Consider the following 23,048-nt stretch of genomic DNA (forward strand, 5'->3'; position numbering starts at 1 on the left):
GCTTAGAGCAGCAGTCTCCAAAATGGGGTGGACAAGATGATCCATTGGTGTATAGGAAGAAATATTTGAGCTTCAGGAGGACCTGTGTATAATTTACAAATTAATAAATATACATACAGGGAGATGTTTCCCATCTCCTACACCCTTCTCAACCGAGAAGCCTGCACAGCAAGTCCAGTGCAAAGTCAAACAGTGTTGACTTTCAAATGAAAACAGTGGGGGTACACGGTGGTTTTGTACCTCACCTGCAGTTCTGTCACATAATGAACCCATGTAACACCACTGCAAGAGGTCAGTTGGGATTAAAGGTACTGCTTATCAAGTGGCACCAGCCTCTGTCTTCAGTTTCGCATTCATCAGCCATCAGTGAGCACTGCAGATGGCAGGGACAGTTTCCAGATGCAGAGCAGGGCTGGGAACTGCTTTGCTTTTTGTTTTTTTTAAATCTTATTTTTCTGCAGTACTTGGATTTGAGTGTTTTACCCATGCAAAACAAAGAGTTGAAAGTTTCTGACCAAGCTACCAGGGAACCTAGCTTTCCAGCGAAACAGCAGCAACTGCACCAATGCCCCTTGGAGAAGTGCTATGGACCACCATGATTCAGCTCCTGCTTGGCCAAAGGCAGAGGGCGGTGAGGGAGCAGCACAGCTGGCAATCCTGGTGACTTACAGCAAGTGTCTGATCTCCATTTTGAAACTCGCCAGGGCTGCCTGGTGGACTCCATTCTTGGTTATTAAGAGCTCGTTTTCTAGCGCTAGCGTCAGCTCTGTCAAGTTCACCTTCCCATCCAAGCTGAAGTCCAAAGCCTGCAAAACAACACCTCATTAGAGCAGAACGAGCCTTCCTGCCCTGCAGGAGCCTGGAGACGTTTGTACACGAAGTGACAGAATAAAATGAGGAAGCTCAGAAGAGATCTTTGCTTGCCAATTAATCTGTCACAAATGCCTCTGGGGCAATAAACCAGACATCTCTGCCACCCTCCCATGGTAGAGGGCTGCTGCCAGCTGCGGAGATGGAAAGTGTCCTGGTTGTGCTGCCAGATCAACAAGAAATTAAGCCCACGCCTGATTAAAAGTATTAATTCTCTAGAGGACCTAACTACGCTGGCCTTTTTACATATTCAAATGCTGCAGGAACGTGGCTGAAAATGTTCACATTAAACAAAACCAGCTCTTGCAATAAAGACAACACAGAAGAAGCCTTGTTAGCGGGTATTTGACAGCAGGGATCCCATCGCTTAGACAGCAAGTTATCATCAGCAACTGCTTGCAATCTCCTTCAACCTAACTCTGCAGGAGCACAAAGCAGGGTGCGGAAGGGCTACTGGAGGGGCCAAAACACTGCAAACACCGCAGAAGCCACCCTGATGACACTGGTCACTAAGCAAGTGGTACGCATTTGCCTTCTCTTGCTTAGCAAGTGACCAGTGGAATGCAACAAGCAGAAGAGAAGGCAAAGGTGTACCACCAGGTCCGGTGAGAACAGCACCCTGTTATCAACCTGGCCTGCATCAGCCCAGGCTACAAGGGGGTTATAAAGCCTGAGCAATGGCAGCGTTTATTACATGTTCAATATCCACACGGACACTAAAAGCCAGGAACATTCTATCATCATTGCTGCTGGGAACCCAGAGATGGTCTTAATACAGACACATGAAATTATCTTCTCCCATCCACAGCTTCTAGGGAGACAGGGATGAGTTTTACTTCAGGTATTCAATTTGCAACCCCCATTACCTTTTTACTCTGCATAATAAGACTAATGACAGCAAGGTTTCAAGTGCTGTCCTCCACGTTAGTGCAAGTAATAATTCAGGTCATCCCAGTACTAAAAGGTTTGCAGGTGCAGCTATTCAGGCTATTCAGCGAGGTAAAGGAATTAAATTGCTTTCTACAAATATAGGTGACCTCTTCGAGTGCAGCTAGAAGTCACATTACATTTTTATCATTAACTTCTAGCTCTCTGGGATATACCATTTCAATAAAGGAAATTATTGGAGGTGTCCCAGAACAGTTAGACCTGTCAGCAGCACTGGAATTTTAAAAGGGGGAAAAAAATAAATAATTGAGCTACAGTCCAGCATCTCACACTGAGGTAGGGGGTGTGCAGGGGGAAGAAAATAAAAGGGGTGAGATGGAGCAGCTGGTTACCTTCAGGATCTCCTGGCTGTTCTCTATGCCCTCCTGGTGCCAGCAGTCGAGGACACCCTCCACACAGCCATAGCCCATCCCGTCATCCAGGCTGGAGAAGAGGCAGAAGCCGATGGTGCTGGGCATGGCCGAGGGGGTGGTGGTGCGCCTCCCGCTTTCATCGAAGGACTGCCGAGAGAGGGGAGAGGGTGCGATGGGGCATGGGCAGAGCCAGGCATCTGGCCACCCCGCAACGAGAAAGGCTTATAAGTGTAATTTCGCTAACAGTACTCTGGAGATTAAGGATTAAGGTCTGCTTTTCCTCACTGCCAAGCAAATACCCGGCAGGAGCGCCGCTGCTGACCTCACGGCACTGCGGCACGACCAGGCACTTTGGATTTAAAATAAATCCGAGGAACAGTTTCAGAGCTGTCCTCAGTGCTCCAAATGTGTTTTATTTCACTGTGGTTTTGGTTTCACATGTTACCTCCCCTAAAAAGACTGTATGGAGCGTATGCACAGGTGCTTGCGCTACACCAGGCAAAGCTTCCAGGCAAAGATAGGCAGTAGATGCAAACACTCGCAAAAAAAGAAAAGAAAAATTAGAGATATGTCTCTAGCCTCCCCCAGCCCACCACTTTCCCCTACATCCAGTTTATACCATTTACTTACTGCACATTGCAGCTTGCAAGAGCCTTCTCCAAGCCACGCCACTTGAAAGAGGAGCCACCTCCCCTTTACCAGGAGGGTGTTTTCTGCTTTATCCCTCACATCCCCAGAAGCAGCCTGCAGCAGCTTCACCTCATCGCTCTCGCTCGGGGGGAGGCAGTCACGTCCATGGTGCTGCTGTGCTCACCAGGGCATCCCGCAGCAGCTCACTGCCACCACCTCCTACCTCAATGGGGCAGGGGGACATTCACAGCTGCCCCACCACAGGGACAAATGGGGAGGAAGAGGAGGAGACAGGCTAGGTAAGATTTGCTCAAGACTTGCTCCTGCTTTTACCCCAGGATCCACCTAAGCTTCTCACCTGCATGGAGAGGTGTCGTTTCAGCTGTCTGTACGGAGTAGATGCCGAGGGTGTCAGTGACTTTCCGTTTTTAAGCAAGCCATAGAAGAAGTCCTCTACGCTCATGGTATCATCTTGCTCCAGGTTATGGAGCACCTCTTCAAGCACCTGCAAGCAGCAGGGGATAGAAATCACATCTGCTATTGTCAAAACCACCACTGTAACAATTTGGCAGAGGAGAAAACAACCTATTCCCAAGGCTCAACAAAAAACCACAACCAAAACCCAAAACCAACCCCCCCAAAAAACCCCAAACCTACAAAAAAAAAGAAAAAATGCAAAGCAAGAGTGACCTGGTCCACTGCATCGGCCTAACACTAGTACAACAACCTTCACACAGAAAATTGCAGAACTACATACACTACAAAAACCCTGCCTGTAAAACCATGTAAGCTCCTGGTTGTCTTGGAGCCTCCATTTTGCAAGGCAGCATGAAAAAACCCTCATTTCATCCTGTTCTCTGGACAGGGTGACCTCAGGAATTCAGTGCAAGGTAGCAAGCCAGACGCCAAAACCCCAGCAGCTTGAAGCAACCAAGCAAAAAAACTATAGTAAGACACTGCAAGGTTATAAAAAAACCCCTGTTTTATGCTTCAGGGCAGTCTGCTTTCTGAAAAGCAAGACCAACCTTACCAGCACCAGAGATGTTAAGATTAGTTCCTTCCTACTTCTTTGTCTACAGTTTATTTTCTTTGTTTTCTGCCTTAACACCCTGAAAATATTTTTGCTGCAAAGGAATACCTGCTCAAAAACATGTTTTACAAAAGAAATTATTACAAGCCACGTTATTTTACTATGCGAAACAGTCTGATTTTTTCTATAAAACCAAACCCTGAATTGACAAGAATCTTTTTTGCTAAAACAATAATTTTCTCGGAGACTCCTCCTGCAGGACAGGAACAGCGCACAGGCCCTCACAAAGTCAAAAGCTATCATCTATGAATATTTTAACCCATATTTACTGTCTAGCTAGAAGATTTCTGGGATTAAGGAGGCATGCTTGGAATCTAGGATATTTTTTTAAATTCCAGTTTCCTCTGCAATTGCATGAGAAGACACGCATGCTGCAGTGTCAGTAAGGCTGGCAGCTGCCTTCGCTAGAGCAGCCTCCCACGTCTGATGGTTTAACACCAACAACCTTGCTGGAAAGCTGCAAGACGGAGCTGAAAACTGCTTTCCAAGGAGCGATCTGTCAACCAGCACCTGTGCTTTAGGCTTGTGGTCAGCCACAGGACGGACTTTGGGGGAGCCAGGATAAACCCCAGGCGCATGCTCTGGTGCGAGCGGGTCTGTACGTGGCCACTCACCTCCCCAGCTGCTGTTCGGAGCCCATATTGCTCACAAATGGAGACAAGTTTTTTCCTGTTCAGGTGGCCATCTCTGGTGATGCCGAGGTGCTCGCAGACCTCCTGCAGTTTCTCCTCTATCCAGTCCGGGCTGGGCAGCGAGGCACTGGGGGAGGCATTCAGGTCATCTGGGTTCCAGAAGCGCAGCTGCCCTGGAAACAGGGGAAAACTGCTCTGGTTTCTGCCCATCCACTGCCCACGAGAGACCACCAGAAGACCTGGAGGTTTTGTACATCACAGGGGACTTACTACTGCAGTGGGCAGAGCCTCCCTCCTTGCTCATCAGTCCCACAGGACCATTTGCTTTACCTCATCCTGCACAGAGCCCACTTGTAGTTTTGGGGTATGGCTACCAGCACCAGCGTGGCTATGGGACCACACCAGAGGGAACAGACCCTGCTCAGCATTCTGTTCATGTGTGCCACCACAGGTAAGGGAACCCTGCACCCAGGCATGACATGAGCTACAGTCAGGACCACAGCCAGGAGGACCTCCAGAGACATGGATGAGTCTGACAGCCAATGTGGGCTGGCAGCCAGGGAAAGCGCAGTCCTGCCACCTCAGCTGTTGGCATGGATGGAGACAGGACCCCTCCTCTTTTGGGCAGTTATGGAATCAAGGGAGAGGACTGAGCAAAGTGCATCCATATACGCCTTGACCAGGTCAAGAACTCCAGTGGTTGCCTGCCTCCATAAGTGTCACCCGCCAGGTGGAGCTGCCTAAACTCCCACCCCCTTTGAATGTAAACTGTAGGGTATGTTTTGATCTAAGTACTTGCAAACACTCCTTCAGGCGAAGAATAAAAAAAACCAATAACCTTCAGCTGAACACATTTCCTCTACCTCCAGCAAATGCCTGGAATGCAGTCGCACCCAGCTGGAAATGCCTGCAGAGCACTAGACACAAGCCAGAGCTTGCTCAGCTGCAAGGCCACTGCCTTGCACCCGCCACCTCATCCCAGGGCTGGAAAAGTGACTTTTGGAGAAAAAAAAATTGGTCCCTTTAGATAGGGTAGGGGTTAGAGAGCAGCTGAAATATGGAAGAGGTGTTGAAGTGATTAAAAGCTGCATGGCTTTGCGTGCCAGACAGTCACCCCGGGGGTCACCCCGCTCTCATTTACAGGACAATTAGGAAACATTTAATGACCGGTCCATGCTGACATCTAGTGCCCAGGTGCTCCACTGCAGCCAGCAGCCCTCAGGGCAGGAGCAGGGACCAGGACCAGCCCTGGCTGCTGAGGCCAGGGAGAGCAGGAGCATCTGCAGCAAGATGAAATGAGAGCAGGGAGGGTGAGGCCAAGACTGCCCTCCAAGGAGCCCCGCTTTAGCTTTCTCCCCCAGCTTGGGGCTTGCTTGCCCCACGTGCACCTTCCTGAGCTCTGCACCACGCCAGGCTGGGACTGTTCAGCACACCCAGCTAGCCTGAGACCATCTTGGTGTGCTCCTCCGATTCACCTTCGAAGCTGAAAAGAAAATAAGCACACACAAGTGCTGCTGTTTGCTCTTACCCTCGGCCTCATACTCCTCGCTGTCTCTAGTCTTCCAGTGCTGGGGAGAAAACAAAAGGTTCTCAAGTTATTACTATTGTAAGACATCATCCATATGAAAGAGACTCTGCGATCAACATTGAACAGGCTACATGGCTCCAGCAATGCTGCAAGGCTTTCATCTCCCGGCTCCCCACAGGCTGGGCTGGCAGTCCATGGCTCTTTGATGCTGCCTTTTTCTGGCACACAAGGTTCTTTGGTGGGGATAGACCACAGCTGCAGCAAGAAACACCTAAACCCTGCAAATGACCCACGAGAGGTGACAGATCAGAGTCCAGCAGATTGATGGGGAGGTCGGGAGGAAGATATTTGCCCTCCAAGCAAACCATGCTGCTTGTCTTAGAGGTATCAGTGGGTGAGATGATGAGAATGCAGGGAAGATCATGGGTTGCATAGAGCCACCACCTAAATTTGGGTTATCCTTTCCTTCCAGCACCCGATTTTCCCATTGCAGAAATGGAAACTACTACCCACAGCCCACATGTGTCTTGCGCGCAGCCAGCCTGCAAGCTGGGACATGAGCAACAGCGCTCCAAGTCTCAAGCATCCCCATCATGGGCAACGCCTGGAAGAAACTTGCATGGCACACCACCATCCCACAGCCCCTCTGCGGGCAACTGCACATCGCCCACACCAGCTGCAGGGCCCAGGCACCAGCGCACATGCGTCCATGGCAAGTAATAAAGCTGCAGTAAGCCCATTTATGTGAGCATGATGGGGCCACCCGCTCCCAGAACATGCATGATCTGGGAAACAAAATGTTTGCTGCTTTATGCTTTCCCTTTCGACAAGGGGCACCCAGCTGCCTGGGGAGCCCAGCAGCCCGCACTTGGCCAAGCACACTCCAAAACACCTCCACTAACTGCATCTTGAGATCAGGAGGCAGAGCTGTGCTGCCGGCAAGCTCTCCGCTGAGCTAGCTAGAGAAAAACCACAAGCATGCTCTTTGCTGGTCTTAAGCCATCCCGCTTCCTCTGTGGCAATACCACCTCAGGTCAGGTGGCACCAGAGCAGGGCAGAAGTACGTTGTTTAAAGTGATTTCCTCATGTATTACATGCTGTCTTGTCTACACTACCCTTGTACCAGCTGAGGTTATTTACTCACACGCGATGCTCAGCAATATTAACTTCTGGTTTAGCAGCGGTGTTGGCAGATGTTATGTCTCCACCGTTACAAGTGGATACTTCTGCATGCACGTGACTGATGGATTTGAAGCCAAAGTCACCCAGGACGTAAAGAGGCTCTAAATCATCATATAAAAGTTCAATAAGTCTCATTCAGATTACAGCTAAAAGCCATTAATCTACAACGTTACCATGGAAACTGGATTAGGTCACTGGACTTTTTTTAGCTCTGCTCCCATTTCATCTGCCGGACCAGGCAAGGGCTGTCGGCTGCTGCAGCATCTCAACGTACCCTTCTGCTTTTTGGGAGAGTCACAGGGCAGGAATTGGGGATGGCCTCGGATGAAGCGGGGCTTAACCTTTGCTGGAATTCCCAGGCAGGCTGCAGGCAAAAATCTGGAACGAACATCCAGCAAAGCTGCATGCTCTGGAAAAAGCCAAGAACATATATAACACTGCACCAGAAAGATGCAGATTTTGGCCCAAACAAGTGCTGCCCTGCTAGCACCACCACCGAGGTGTTCAGGCGGCAGATTTCTAGTTTGCCTGATAAACCATCTGGGTGAGCCCGCAAAAAGCAGGAGCTGAGGCAACAGGTATCGTCAAATTGCCATCTGCAAAGACAGAACACAACCTGTGTTGCCCCAAATGCATGAGCTGATACCAGCCCAGCCCCAAGTGTCTGTACATCTGCAGTGGCCAACTTTGTGCCGAGAGAAGATGTCTTTGGGTGCCAGACAGGGCTACTACCCTGCGACCACTCGTCCTTGGAGGGTGGATGCTGAGGGAATCTGAGCAGCGATGCTCAGAAGAGGGATCCACTCTGTGTCCAAGTCTTTTTGCACAAGCAATGTATATATTTTTTATATAGAATCAGATCAAAACGATTTAGCACCAAACCCTCTCAACTTCAAGCCTTGCCTCAAAACCAAGAACCCCAAACCGCAGCACATGGTAACTCCACAAACACCAGCAAGCTGAAGAGGCTGAATATAGCCCAGGGTGGGTGGGCTGGTAACCCACCGACAGCAACCCCGGGGAGCTCGTGTGACCTCCCTCCCCGTGCCGGGGCCCTGCTGCGGAGGGCTCGGGGTCGGCCACCGCCAGTGGGAGGACAAAGGGGGGCCAGGGTGGGCGTGGAGGGTCAGTGCATCCCAGTGTCAGGCACGGCATTGTTTCCCTGGCCCCAGTGGTGCTACAGCTGGATGCGGGTCACACACTTATTGGCGGGCTGCAGGCGGGAGCGGAGATCCCAGGAATGCGTTATTATTTGGGCAGGCGCGTGCTTGGCCAGGCTGAGGAGCAGATGGCCAGGGCTTTCAATGCTCGCCGCCCTCCAACTCAGGTCCCGGTGAGCATCTGCAGCCTGTGCTGTTTGATCGCAGTAGCCTCTCCCCATAATAAGGCAGCAACCTCTCTCCCCCTGCCATCTGCTTCAGCGAGACAGACCTTTGTTCTCCACCAGAATATATTGCTAATTAAAATGACGATCAGGAGTACACGCTGAGCCTGTTAGGCTTCGCACGTGGCAAGGTGAGCCTTTGCACCAATGCTGATGGCCCCCATTTTTCCCCTCCCTGCATGCTGGCCCAGAAATCAGTCCCCTGGTCTGAGCAGCCAGAGCAGAGCCCACTGAACAACGGCGAATCTCCACACCCCACTTTGCCAGTTGCCTTCAGCTGCAAAGCACCAGAGTCCCATCAATAATACACTTTTGCAGGGAGCAAGTGCTGAGCTGTTATCCGCACATCCTGGCTTCAGAGGACAGCTGCACTTTGGGAGTCTCACATTTGTGCCTTGGGGACCTGAAGACAAAGAGTTTCAGCCTGAATGCCCCAGGTTTTGCTCTGAGAGGCTGCGTCACACTGGCAAACCCCTCTATGCAGAAGCAAACACATAGATGTCCGGGGAGCGAGTGGCTTTGGTGGGACAGAGCTGGGATGTGACAGCAGTTTCTACAGCCTGCAAGTAGGAGGGACCTTCCCTCATGCAGAGCCACCAGCTGGGGAAGGGGAGATGACAGATACCCTGCGCTGAGGTTTGGAAGTCAGTGTGGCCTTAAGACTGGCCACACCTGGCTGTGTCCCCAGGGGTGCGCTGCTGGGAACCCATGAGCTACCCTACCACCAGCCTGGGGTTGGTACCCCATGGCCACCAAACCTGCTCCCCATCCCAAACCTGCACCACCAGCACTGAGCAGATCATCATCAGGTGTAACACAAGGCAAAAAGGAAATGAAAGCAAGGTCACAGCGCTTCCCAAGGCCACCAAGATCCATCACCTGTATTCAAAGTTTAGGACAAATAAGCTCAAGCGGTAGCTGTGGTGCGATATGCCCAGCTTAAACCACCACAAGCTTTCACATTGCGTTTCTAGGTGCTTTCATGGTCTGTTAGCATCACATCCATAAAGCTGCCAGAACCACTTGTTTCTCATCACCCATTAGCCTTGTAGCATCCGTGGGGACAAATTCATGTGGGTTGGAGGGAACCTTGGGATCCCTATACCACCCTCTGCTCACAGCAGGGTCAACACTGAATTCGGACCCACCTGCTCAGAACTTTGTCCAGTGGCACTTTGAAAGCCACTGGGGATGGAGGTCAACGGAGCCTCTCTGGGCAGCTGATCCCACGCACAGACCAGCCCTCTAGCCTCTCCTCATGTTTACGGAGACGAGAAGGGGAAGGAAGCCTCTCAGACAGAGCCTGAGACCTTTTAATTGGCACCGGTTGAAAGAAAACACCAATTAAGCCACACTGCCCCAGTTCTCAGGCCAGCAAAACACCCTGGGCTGGAGGCAGGCTTGCCGAGCGCAGGCAGCAGCATGTTTATACACACAACAGGAGAAAACTGGGCAAAGGCTGTTAGTTGTGCCGAGCCACAAGTCGTCAATGCATCAGGAGTCTCCAGCACTGCACAGCCTTTCAGCCCTGGGACCCCTCCCCAAGATACCTTCAAGCAACTAATTTCTATGCACACCAAGATAATCTCTTAGACACAAGACAGTAATGTTGATGAAGTTGGAAGGTGGGGATTTTACAAGTTTAGCCTCGTTTTTCCTTACACTGCAAGAGAATTAACCATTCCATCCGCCCCAAAAAGGTGCAACAAGGGGTTCCCACCAGGAGATTGATTCAGCCAACTATGAGCACAGCATGGTTATGTACCAGTTGAATTAATTGACTGACCTTGTTAACAGACTACCTTTTTACACCTCCTTGACAGCTAAAACAAAGGAGTAAGATTAGAGCAGCCTCTTTCACCAAGGGCATTGCTTCCCTGGGGGTTGTGGGCAGATTAACATTGATTTCAAGGTCAGGGCAGCCCATGTGGCCAGCACCAGGAGATGGATGAGCAACCCCATGGCAGTGAGCAAAGTGCAAAGAAGCTGGTTCTGGTGGAAAGGTTTTTTTTGAGGTTTGTTTTTTATTTTATTTTTAAGCTCAGCTTCATAGAAATAACACTGGGAACCTGGAAATGTCTCCCTTGGCTCTCCATGCAGGGTTCAGTATCCTCCTGCACATCCCCCCCTCCCCCGGCATCTCTAGGAAAGCACAAGTGAAGCCAGGAGACAGAGGAGGGGGAGAAAGCACCAGCGTTTCTCCTTCCCACTGGAAAACTCCCACTGCGTGCTCCTGAACATACAACAGTGAATCAACAATACTTGGCAAACTGGGGCAGACTGGAACGAGCCCAGCTCTGGGAAACACTGCTGTGGCCGTATGCTAACGCACACCACCAAACCCAACTACTCTCCACCTTTTGCTTTTCTGTTCTGGAGAAGCCAGAGGAGATTCTGGAGTTGAAAGCACCAGCACAAAGAGAGCCACAAATTTTGATCACAAAAGTGGGGGGAAAGGAAATACCTGGATTTTTGAGCAAGCGTACGTACAAGCATACATGGGGTGTGGGGGATGCCAAGAGCTGCGCAGCTCCCAGGGCTGCTGGCCTTTTGCTTTGGTGCAAGGGCATGCAAGGCTTTTGCTGGGAACATGAAAAGCAGAAGACCAAAAGGAGAAGTCGGTGGCTCTGGATTTAGGGCACCGTCTTGAGGCAGCCGCCTGCTGCAGAGCTCTGCCGCTCACCACCCCTCTTTCCTCATCCCCTCAGCGAGAGTGTGCCGGAGCCACAGCCGAGATTTTGCAGATGAGCTAATAGATGAGGACGTGCTCCTTCTGCTTGCTTAGCTCCCAGCCCACACTTCGTTAGCCATGGAGGCAGCGTTACAGCCCTCACTTAATTGCTGGCCGGCACTGCAGCCAGGAGCGCAGAACCGGCACCCACCGCCACGAGCTCGGTGCACCCCCCGCTTCCCATGGCAGCATGCCTGCAGCCAGGAATCTGGGGCTGTAACAAGGCAAGTGCCACCTGGCACAGCTGATCCCTGGGGACAGGCGAGGAGAGCAGCCATTGCTTTTGCTGGCGAAGGCCCCAAGGATGTCAGCCCACCTTAGGATGGTGTGGGGACCAGTGATGTTGGGGGGGCAACAAGCCCACCCCAGCACCCGGCCCCTTGCCACTCACCTCCTCGCAGGCGCTGGAGGCAATGTGTGGGGGACATGCTTCCTCGCTTAGCGGCTCGATGACTGTCACCTCGGTAAAGTCCTCCACCGACTCCTGGAACTCCGGCAGGGACCGCCGGCCGTAGCGTTTGCCGCCTTTGATGTACTTGGGCTGCGCTTCTGGGGAAGAATCTGTGAAGTTCAAGAACAAAGCACACAGTAACATAAGTTTTGCAGATCTGGCTCCTGGGTTGCAGGGCTGGCTCGGTCACAGCCTTTCCAGTACCAAATTGCCACCACCATTCCCCCCGGGCAGGCACCAGTGGCTGCCTCTTCCCAGGACCACTGCCCTCACTGTGGCATTGGGCCTGATGGAATGGAACTGGTCCTGCTCCAAAAAATAATATCAGGGCTCCATTTTCCTCACCCCTCCTCAATTCCCAGATCAAGTTTGCTCCATTAACAAGCTAGAGGGAAAAAAATCCTCAACCTTGCAAACAGCCTCAGACAGAAAGTCCATTAGGTCTCTCCTCTTTGCACTAATCTTCATTACCAACGATGGGCAGGTTTAATTAGGGACAGCATTGCACTTAAGCAGCTCAAGTCTCCAGATTACGCAGACACCTGGGTGACTGCCGCTGCTTTCAGTGGATTTAAATCACAGCTTGATGAAAAGCGTGAAAACTACCAGGCAAGTGGAAAAAAATTGGGCAAGTTTGGAGGCTAATATCTCCCGGGGGCTGACACAAGCAGCTGATCTGGATGACGGTGGGGCAGTTCCCAGTTTGTGCTGCACAACTAATGCCAACTGCAAGATCTAAATAACCCTTTGGAGTTGTTATCTAATTACAGGGGGCTCCGGTTGCATTCCCCGGCTCCAGCTTCCTGCAGCAAGCTCCTGCCTTCGGGGACTGAATTATCCAGGAGCACTTACAGACAGGGATAAAAAAAAAAAAAAAGAAAAAAGAAAAAAGCACATTTTGGGCTATTTTCAGTGAGAATCATCTGACATCTGGAGCAGGGGGCAAATTAAACAGAGGACCAAATTAGCCAGGGATTCAATTAGGGAAAGGCTCTCCACCACGCTTTGTTTCAGTGTTTGCTAACCTTACCATTGAAAACCCCCAGGACTTGATCATCTTTGTTTTCCGCCACTTGCAGCATGCCGAGGCGGTGGCAAGAGCAGCAGCTTTTTAAAATTTTATTTGCAGAACGCTCTGGTACAAAAAATAAATGCAGGAGTGCAATACTAATAAGGCGCAGGGAAGCTGTTCAATCATTGACAAATGGTACACGGAAAGCAGCGGGTCTCTAAACCCCCCTGCCCAAATGCCTCCTTGGATAATATTCCTTTAGATATGGAAGAAGGCTTCAAGCTTGTTAGAGGAAAAATATTCTGCAACTTAGCTATGCAATGAATTATAAAATACACAGGACTAGGAGTCCTTTGATTCCTCCAGCCTTGCACTCCATCCATCCATATTGCAGCTCTAGGGAACAAACCCGGCGCCCGTGTTTGAACAAGGCCATTTTAACAAGATTTGCTGCAGCTGGGACTCCCACATGAAAGTTGTGTGATGAAGTGCGCCGATAGAAAAATCACAATGAGACAGGCTGATTAAGTAAGAGCCTGAGAACAAAAGCAAACCTTATCACTCCTATTAAAGCCTGCCCGGTGGTGAACAATCTCCATCGAGCAGCTCTCTCTGAAATGCTAATATTTGTGGCTACTCATTCACCCATTTATTTTCTCTCTGTGACCCCCCCCACACACACACACTTGCAGAAGAAAGCTGGGGGGGTTTGTGGCTTTTTTCTTTTTTATGGTAGCTTTTTTTTTAGAAATATTTTTTTCCTCCTCCAAGACAGACACACACCTCCATGCCCATCTGCCTTTGGAAAGATGGGGGGGGGGGGGGGGGGGGGGGGGGGGGGGAGGGGAAGGAAGCCATAATTTAGCAATAATGAAGTTATGGCTGAATTTACTTCTGGATTTCCCAATGCTCAGAGGAGTCCTGTTCCCAACCCCCACCCCAACAGCGAGTCTAACAACTGCTGCAGCTGAAAATCCAGCTGTATACGGGAACATGTATGTGCCCTCACTGTGCCACCCTGCAAGCGCTTTAAGGGCAAGCAGGAAACGGGAGCGTCTCTCTCTTTCTGTGTTTTAGGCGTCTGGAGGACGACAGCCGATTTCTCACTCTCCTCTTTGCTCTGCGCACCTGCCTGCTTGTTTCTCCCTTGAGTTAAAAAACTGTGAAGCCTGAGAACACCCCTGGGAGGGAAAGGTGACCCTCCACAGTTTGAGGAGAGCAGAACGTTTGGCTCCTGCCTTGCAAAGCTCTGACTCTGAAACTGGCTGTGCCCAAGCCCAGCTACCTAGGGCATCCCAAAATCCCATTTCCAGAGCCAGGGTGCTTTTGTTAACACTGGGTTACAGCTCTTCCCCTGCAATCCCCCCGCCATGCACCTTCACAGCACTGGCCATGGGGTGCACAGCGCAGAACAAAGCCCTCACGTTACAGGACCACAGGGGCCACACCAGCATAAGGGACCGCATCCTGCAGCCCCATCCCTGGGAGCAGAGAGCTGTGTCCTTTGCAGAAAGCACCATGTACCACCATCTCCAGAGCAGGTGTGCATGGATACCCCCCTCTAAGCCCCTCCACCCTCCTGCCTTCCCAACCCAACCCCCCAGCCAAGCAGCTGGTGCCCTTGATGCTCCCACCACCCCAGTACTCAGAGACAGCTGAGCGCACACACACCAGCAAAAAGCAGCAACCCGTGCTCCCCAAATGCAGAAAATTCACTGATGAGCTGAACAGAGTTTCTCATTTCCAGCCAAAACTGCTGAGGAAGGATGGAAAGAGCTGCTCAACCCACACGTGCTTTCAAAGGCACATGAGGAAACAGGAGGGAGATGTCAAAAAAAAAATTAAAAAATGAAAGCTTTCAGTGAGGTAGGTACCCATGAGATAGCCTTGTGTGCTATTTATCCCAAACCCTGTACAACATACCCTGTACTGAACACTGAGGGGAGGCTGCTCTCGCTCGCGCCTGACCTCTGGTACTCGCTTCTGCAACCAGCTACAAGGCAAGATGCTGCTCCTCATAGACCCTTGCTATTGTGAGCCTGACAAGCCGCCAAGAAAGGGAAAAATAAATAAAAAAAAAGGTTGAACCCTCCCTGCTTCCTACAGCCCGCAGCAACACACAGGCTTAGCAAAACACACACTCCAGCGCTGGTGCCTAATTAGACACTGGGGTGTGATCTGCCCCCCTGAACTGCCCCTATGCTGGGGGCAAGAGCCAGAGCTGCCAAGACAGCAAAGCTCTCACGTTCCTGTCCTGCTGCTTGTGGGGGCTGTGCCCCCCAAAAGTGTCCCCTGAAAAAACCAAACACCCAGAACCCAAAATGTGCATTTCACAGGAAACCCCCCTCCCCGATATAAGTGCTGCAGACAGAAGCCATCAATTCCCTGGCTTGCCCTGATCCATCTCGGCAGTTAAATGTCTCCACGGTTAGAGATTTACACTTGATTTTCTGCCTTTCTGCACTAGATAAGTAATTTCAAAATCCTGCTCTGCCCTGAGACACTGGGGGGGGGGGGGGGGGGCTCCCCTTGATGGCAAGCGGCATTTTCCTGGGCCCAGCATCAAAGCCATTGAGCACAGACAAAAGGGGTTTTAGAGAAGACCCTCGCCCCGCAGACCTGTCGTTTAGAGGCAAAATTAATTTCTTTGCTGCTTAAGATTTGGAAGGGAGAGATGCTCCTTGCAGCAGAAGGCAGCCAACTGCTGGGCAAAGCGCATCGCAGCTAGGATCTGCTAAATCCTAATCCCTCGGGACACCAGGTACTGCTGAGCTCCTCCCAGTCCCCATTTCACACTTCAGGCTCAGCAGCAGAGGTGGAGAGGATCAGTGGCTGGGTCACCACAGCCCCAAAATCAATGCATTTTGGCCCAGAGGCATCGCCTGTGCCTAAACCAGCCCTGTCTGGACAGGGACGCTGGTTTTATACCTGTGCCCACCCAGGCGGGCTTGTGGGGCAGGAGCCTGACCTTAGCAGCCACGTGAGCAATGCTTCCCCCATGGGAACCTTTGCCCCCAAGGGCATCATCCCCACCAGCTCTCCTCTTTGGGAGGGCAGTTCTGTTATCTCCATGTGCTGGGAAAGAAAATAAAAAATCCAACAGCCCCTTGTGACTGCAGGGAGGATGGCGTCAAACTGCTCTTTAATTTATCCTGGGTGTTCCCGTAATCCTGCGCTCCACCCCAGTAATCCCTCCCTAACCAGGATTCCAACTCAGAGCTGACTTTATTTGCCATAACGGGGAGGAAAAAAGCCTGATTTCTACCCTCCCACCCCCAATCACCCACAGTAATGATTATTTTTTTCTTCCCCCTCTGCCTTAAATCTATTTTATTATCCCCAGACCAGTGCTCTGTCAGGGCTGGCTTTCGCCTGCCCTGTGGTTTTGTCTTTCATACCCCCTTTTTTTTAAATATATATAACATATATATGTGGGGGTTTTATTATTACCCTCTCACTGCTATTGACCCATGGACAAAGAGCATTGGCAGCAGCACCCCCAGCCTGGGTCCCAGGGGGCTCGCTCAGCCCCCAGCCCTGCAGCAGCATCTCTCCAGAGCACCAAACCCCAGTGATTTGGACTGCAATTTATCCACAGGCACCACCTTTGTCAGGCAGCTCTGCAAAGGCTGACAGGTCTCCCCAGCTTTGCAGGAGCTAAAATAACCACTAAAACTAGCACTATTTTCTGCTTTTCCCAGTGTGTCCCCATTCCTCACCCAGCAATGCCACCGCCCAGCAGAGCTAGGGGTTGCCCAGCCAGCTGATGCTCTGGTTTGCAGCTGGGTCTGTGTCCCCACACCACCATCCTCGGGGGGACACTGCTGCCAACAGCAGCGCTGGGAACTCTGCCTGCCTTGGTTTGCAGGGCTGCTTCCCAGGCAAAGTGCCCGCAGCATGCCAGGACCATCCGCCCTGCCAGTCTTCACTTCGGAAAGGGAATTCAGCTGCTTTGCCAAGAAAAAAAATAATGAATGTATCAGCTGCTCTCTGCAAGCCTGAGTGCCTCTCCCACCTGCTGCTTCCTCCCCAAACCGGGAAACCCCATCAGTCATTTCTGCAGGAACTGCTCTTGCATCCCATGGCCGCTTTGGTTCCTTGCCCCAGCCCCTGGGTCCCACTGTGACCCCACGGGCTGCCCTGGCACCCGCAGGCTCCTTGTGCCGAGCTGTCCTCCCTGAGCCTGACTGCACTGCGCCCACGGGGACCACGATGCTGTGCCCTGCGGGGTCCCCCAGACCGTGTCGGGGCTGCAGGGGAGCAGCTGGTTCGAAGACAAGCCCTCCGGTCACTCACAGACCCCAGGGACCTTCCCATTGCCCAAGTCCCCAGGTAAAACCACAGCACCAAGGCACACGGCTGCTGCCTCGCACAGCAAACTCTGCTGATGCAAACAGCCTTAAAATCCATGCACTTTCCCCCTCCTCCAAATTAAATTTTCATTTAAATGATACGATTTAGAGCTCTTAACTCAATTTTTCCCAAGCCCGGGGCAGGCTGTAACACCAGCATTTCCACAGTCACTGACAGTTTGACACCAACAGCACAAAGCAGCTTGTTCTCCAAATCTCGAGTTTGATCTAAATTAAAAGAAGCAAAGACTTTGGCATTAACCAACCTGTCAAAACTCATTAAAAATAAATGCCTCCCAGGCTTGCCCAGCGCAGGCTCCCTACCTGCACCGCATGCCCTTTGATTACCTGCCATGCAAAACCCAGCTGACAAACGTGTCCCCAAGGAGGGCTCTCCCGGTCCAGCACAGCCTCTTCCCAGCTGCACTTGTAATTTCCCCTGCAATAACCCCAAACTTAGCCCTTTCTAGAAGATTTATTTATATTTAAATCAAGCCAGAGCTTCTCAGCCATATGATTCCCCAATAAATGCAAAGTGCTGGATTAGTTCTGGTTCGCTGGGGTGCTGGGGCTGCCTCCCACTCCATGCAGCTCCTCTCCAGAGGGACTGGAAGGGATTGCAGCAGACCCGACCCCTTGCCAGGCACCGGCCAAGCTCCCCCCTCGCTCCTGAGCATCACTGACCTGTGCTGGGAAAGTGCGTTAAGGGATGCGGGGTGCAAGAACTGTCATTGCCCACCTCCCTCTAAGCATTAAGAGCTTTGAAAATGAGGGGTGGGGAAAAAAAAAAAAATAATCCTTCAACTGCATCTCTTGGGACCTGTGGGGTTTACAGCTTATTTAAAGGGGAAAGTTCTAATTTTGCTGACAGGCTGCGTTGCCCAATGCGGGATGCTCCAGCTGAGATTGATGCCCCAGGAGAGGAAACCTGGAATTGCCCCTCTCCCCCCTTACTAAACTGTTTTCTCCTTCAGGGATTTCATGCTCCAGCTGCTCCGAAGGCAGGATTAGGGATTTACATACAGGTGTGACACCAGGCAGATCTCAGCCCCCCCCCAACCCCCCCTGTTCCAGCTGCAGGGACTCAGCCCTCACCCTGCCCCCACACCTCCCCAGTGCTCCCAGCACCACCAGCCCCTCGCGCACGGCAGGAGCAGGGGGCACACCGAAGCTGTGATCCTATTTTCTGCAGAGAGTCTAAAAAGCCACATTTTCAAGGCACACTGAAACAAAGCCAGGAAAAACCAGGACAGCAAGGACTCGCAGAACCCACTGCTTCCTCTGCCCAGCCCCAGCTGGGTCTGGCAGAGGGCTCAGCTTGCTCAGGAGCACCTTTGGGCCAGACTGACCATCCCCTGGGAGAAACACAGTCGCCTCAGGGTAGCTTCCTACAGGACCAAGCTCTCAGACACAAGAACACAGAATGGACTTTAAAAATTAAAAAAAAAAATTCAGCGCTAGACAGGAAGAGTATTTCTGTGTCCAGCAGCCCATCTCCAGGAGAGGCTCCGGCAGGGACCTTCCCCTTACAACCTTCACAAACACACAGCAGCACGCAAAGCCAGCATGGGTTTTCGGTAAGGCACTGCTGCCCCCCCAGACAGACCCCATGGAGGCCCAGCAGGAGCACACTGGCTGCAGCCTGGAGCAGGGGGTCCCTGAGGCAAAGCCCCCAAACCCCCCTGGCCAGGCTGGGGCTTCTGAGCCAGCACCGGGGTCACACCACCTCCAGGCCAAAGCACTGGAGCTGAGGCCAAGGGGATGTGCCAGCCCCAGCCGGGAAAAAGCAACAGCATTAAGGCAGCTATTTGATTGCCTGCCCGTAACTATCTGCTGCAGCTGAGGAGCTCCTCAAGCATCCCCAGCCACCAGGAACCTGGGGTGGAGAGACCTCAGCCCATTTAGCAGCCAGGGGATGTCTCAAGCATCTGAAGTGCAGTTAGCTGTCTACACACAGACATCACGTGTCTCTCCAGGCATTTAGATCATGGTAATGGGATATAAATATCTAATAGCTCAGAAAACGCCTTTGTACAAGGCTCCGCAACAGACCTTAGCTCTTCCTTTCTCCCTAGCTCTGGGCATCCAAGCAGAAGAGCCCATCTCAGCACCTAAAAAACACTCACTCTTTTAAGTTCCTCTGTGAGAGCCACCCACGTCTGCTTTGCCAAAGAAAATGTACTATTTTAGATAATTTCAGTATTTACCTGGTTCTTGGAAGTGCTCTTCATTTGACAAGGTTCTGGATAAGATGAGGATAAGTGCTTCTTTAAATTGATCAAAGTGGACCTGCGAAAAGAGGAAGAACGGAGGAAATTAAACTGGTGCAGCTGATTAAATATCAGGCCAATAATCCAGCAGGAGGAAGGGCAGCAATGCAAATCACTCAGACCACCCCACCGAAACAAGAGCACGCCTGTGTCTGGCAACAGCCCTGGCAAGGGGCACGAATGGACCTCGGCTTGTTCAGTCTTGGGGCCTGGAGAAATGACAGCAAGCAACATGAAGACACAGCCCCAGCATTCTTGAGCACGCAAAAAACCCCGATTGCTATCACAGAACGACTCCGAGCCACTGCTTGAATGCATCGCTTGGGCTTTTCCATCGAGCAAGAAGCTGAAATGATGCGCCCAGAGGACCAAGGAGCATCTCCATCACTTGAGATGACCTGGCCAGGGTCAGTGGCTCCTGGTCCTGAGCAATGATTAGATACTCGATTGTGGAAATGCTCCACTGCCCTAATTAAGTTTCAGAAAACACTTTCCAAAGTGGATGGCAGAAAGTTGCACCCTTTCCAGGGCGGCTCTGCCGGCTTCTGCCTACTGCAGCTCCGTGAGAGCTGGACTGGAAATACCATGTCTGGAGTGCACCTATGGGAAAAACAAGGTGGGATGATCCTGCCACTGGGGGTTTCTCCCCCTTTTCCATCTGTGCCTTCCTGGAAAGCCTCCTGCCTCACCACCATGGACAGTTGCAGAGGGGCTACAGCATCCTTCACAGCTGTGCTGGGGAATGTCAGCAATTCCAGCCGTGGGGGACAGGAACTCTGGGGACAGCTGAGGAAGCCATTTGACATGGGTCAGTAGCAAGACAGAGCTTGCTGCTACAATTTATTTTGGCTAAATAAATCTTAGAAAAATTTTTAGCATTGAACAAAAGACTTTGTATTTAAAGAACCCACCAAGGCTGCTCTTGTTGGCAAAGTCAGTTCCTGTGAGTCCAGCACGAAGGGCAGGAGCTGCAGTCAGAGGGGGTTTTAATGCCACTGGGGGAGGCGCAAGTGGCAAAGTTCAGGTCTGAAATTTTCCAGGTTGTTCATGGGGTCGAACCAGCCCACTTACCCTCCCCCACCCCCCCCAAAAAAAGTCATAGGCAACATGCTCCCCAACAGGCAGGGAATGACAGTAGAGCTGGGGGGTCAGCCATGGCCCCCCCCCCGCATGCAGGGGAGCACCTCACACTGAAGCTCAGGCAGTGCAAATCACCCCTGCGGTTTTAAACACAGGCTCCCCAAGGAATTAAACAGTTAGAAATGTGTTCAGCAAAGAAACTTGTCAGGGATGCCTTCATCTGAATACTAATTGCTGCCATTCATTTCCAAACACTGGTGTACTTCAGGACAGTTTACAGAGATAGGAGAATTTGCCTGATTAAGAAAAATTGACATTTAGAGTAAATGAGGAAGAATATAAGATGAGGGTGTTGGAATAACAGGCTACCTCCCTGTGGGATCTTCTTGGGAATGGAACAGTGGCAGCAGCCATGGGGACAGGCAGAGCCGGTCCCTTGAATGGGTGCTGGGGCTGTGTTTAGATGGGACCTCTTGGCAGCAGGGAAATAGAATAAAAATCACTTTGCATCACTTGTGCAAGCCACACCGAAGGCAGAGTAAAACCAGCTGCACCACTGACACATCACCTGCTCTGGCCAACGAGCCCCGCAACTCCGTGTTTGCCCGACAGCACTAACGAAGGGGAAGATGGAAGAAGGGGCTGACCCCTCACTGCCACAGCTGCACACGGGACAGATGGCTCCGGCACCCAGCCTGCAGAGCTATTTTTACCATGCCACGACACCCAAAGGAGCCCCTGAAGGATGAGGCTGCAGGGCAGGAGGTCGCCATCCTACAGCCCCCCACGCCAGCACCGTGGTCAGCTGCGCAGCAGGATTTAAAATGCAAATTAGCAGCATAGAGAGACACAATAGGCTCGTGGGGGTCCCATGACACCTTCTGAGCGGCAGCACCCAGCTCTGTAGGTGTAGCCCGAGCCAGCAGAGCAGGGATATTTTTCTTCAGGAAAACCTCTGGCCCACCCTAAGACCAGATAACCAGAAACACCAGTGCCTGTTTGTGGTGCACATTTGGTGTTGGATGCTGAATGTCCAAAGTACTGCAAGAGTTAGAGAAATGCAACTGTTAAGATTAAAGCTGGGCTCAAGTACAGGCCAGGCAGGGTAGCCTGCAGGACAGCAAAGCCACAAGTCAAGTATCTCATCTTTTAAATAAAGCAATCCTTTGCCGCTGCTCTCCAGCAACGCCCTTGCTCTATGCCCCCATCCAATTTAAACACCGGTGTGCATGAGGGCGGATGTGCATCCCCAGGAGATATGGAGCAGGCAATGTCCACACCACGAAGTACCCCACATGGCTGCTTGGTATTGACACACCTCCAGCAGCCATGTGCTGTCGTGGAGGGTCACACCCCTGCCTGGGAGGCTGTGGGCTCCACACAAGTGCAAGGGGCACTTCCAGGGATGCAACAGCCCACAGGGGCAAGCACAAGTCCACAGCAACAGCCTTTGATTTCTGCTTAGGGAATATTCCCTGCAAAAGGATGGACCTGGACAGCTCTGAGGAGGAGGAGGGTACTAACTGCAGCAGTGATGTGCAAAGCACCATCTGCTTCTGGAAAACAGTCTCAGACACTCAAACAAATCCAAAAACTTAACAAACACAAGGCAGAAAGTATACAGCAGCAAAACACCGTTGCTGTGTTGGAAGTTTAATACTCTTTCCCCTGTGCTTAACTGAATTTGGGTATTTTGGAACAGCCAGCTTGTGCACCTGCTCACGGGGAGCTCAAACAGCAATTTGAGGGCTGACCCAAACCAGCCTTAGCACAGCGAAGCTTGGGAGGCAACAGAACAGTGTGCACTCATGCCCACCCAGGGGCATGGAAAAGGGATGGGACACACGTCCCTGCAAACCTCACAGCAAGACCAGGGCTCTGCACAAGGACAATTTTCCCGGAACAAGTAAATTGGAGGCAAACAAGATTAATATGCAGACACAGGCATAGCAAGGCCAGCCCAGCTTCCCCATGGTAATCAGGGACCAACCAAGCTGCCAGCTGCTGAGCAACCCCAGCACCTTAGAGAGATCTTGCCGCCTGCTTTAAAGCAAGTTTCCTATGAAGCTGTGACTTATTAGCACTAGAAAGGGAGCGTGCATGTGCCAAGCTACCTGCTGCTTGCTGCTTCTTGCGATTTGTCCCTGCAATGCAAAACAGCAGTCTGCAACCCTGGTCTCTCTGGGACAAGCCAGCAAATCAGTGGCTCCTTCCAGCTCCCTCTCCTTGATCTTCAAGCAGAATCCTTTTCCCAAAGACCTGTCTCTGCTTGCAAACTTCTGGCAGCAGCAGCCAGGACTTTGCAGAAGGTAATATCAGGTGGGAAAGACACAGAAACAGGGTAATCTTGCAACCAAGTCTCCTGCCTGGCATGCAAAAAGCCACTGTGCATTAAGGGCAGCAGTGTCACAGTGGGCTCAGAGGGAATATATTTGCAAGAGGTCACCAGCCAAAGCACTGAAGGGAGCTGAGGAACGAACCACCATGCCACAGTGTCCTCGCTGCAGGACTGCAAATGCAATTGCACAGGGTGAA

At 51.5% G+C, this 23,048-nt stretch overlaps 1 protein-coding gene across 9 annotated transcripts in view; it reads right to left on the minus strand.

The window, feature by feature from the left end:
• NIN (ninein) overlaps positions 1-23,048 on the minus strand; it is a 65,021-nt gene that overhangs the window by 33,058 nt on the left and 8,915 nt on the right. For all 9 annotated transcript variants that reach the window (XR_005828878.1, XM_040600670.1, XM_040600669.1 and 6 more), the window contains exons 3-9: positions 19,371-19,452; positions 11,740-11,909; positions 6,052-6,091; positions 4,506-4,696; positions 3,160-3,306; positions 2,151-2,318; positions 670-806 (exon numbers count right to left, since the gene is read on the minus strand). Coding sequence is in view for 8 of the 9 variants with exons in the window: in XM_040600670.1 (XP_040456604.1) it covers positions 670-806; positions 2,151-2,318; positions 3,160-3,306; positions 4,506-4,696; positions 6,052-6,091; positions 11,740-11,909; positions 19,371-19,452 (935 nt within the window). In the remaining variant the exon portion in view is untranslated. The remainder of the gene's footprint in view (positions 1-669; positions 807-2,150; positions 2,319-3,159; positions 3,307-4,505; positions 4,697-6,051; positions 6,092-11,739; positions 11,910-19,370; positions 19,453-23,048) is intronic.

This window comes from Falco naumanni, chromosome 7 (genome assembly GCF_017639655.2).
Source record: "Falco naumanni isolate bFalNau1 chromosome 7, bFalNau1.pat, whole genome shotgun sequence".
Taxonomy (NCBI): Eukaryota; Metazoa; Chordata; class Aves; order Falconiformes; family Falconidae; genus Falco; species Falco naumanni.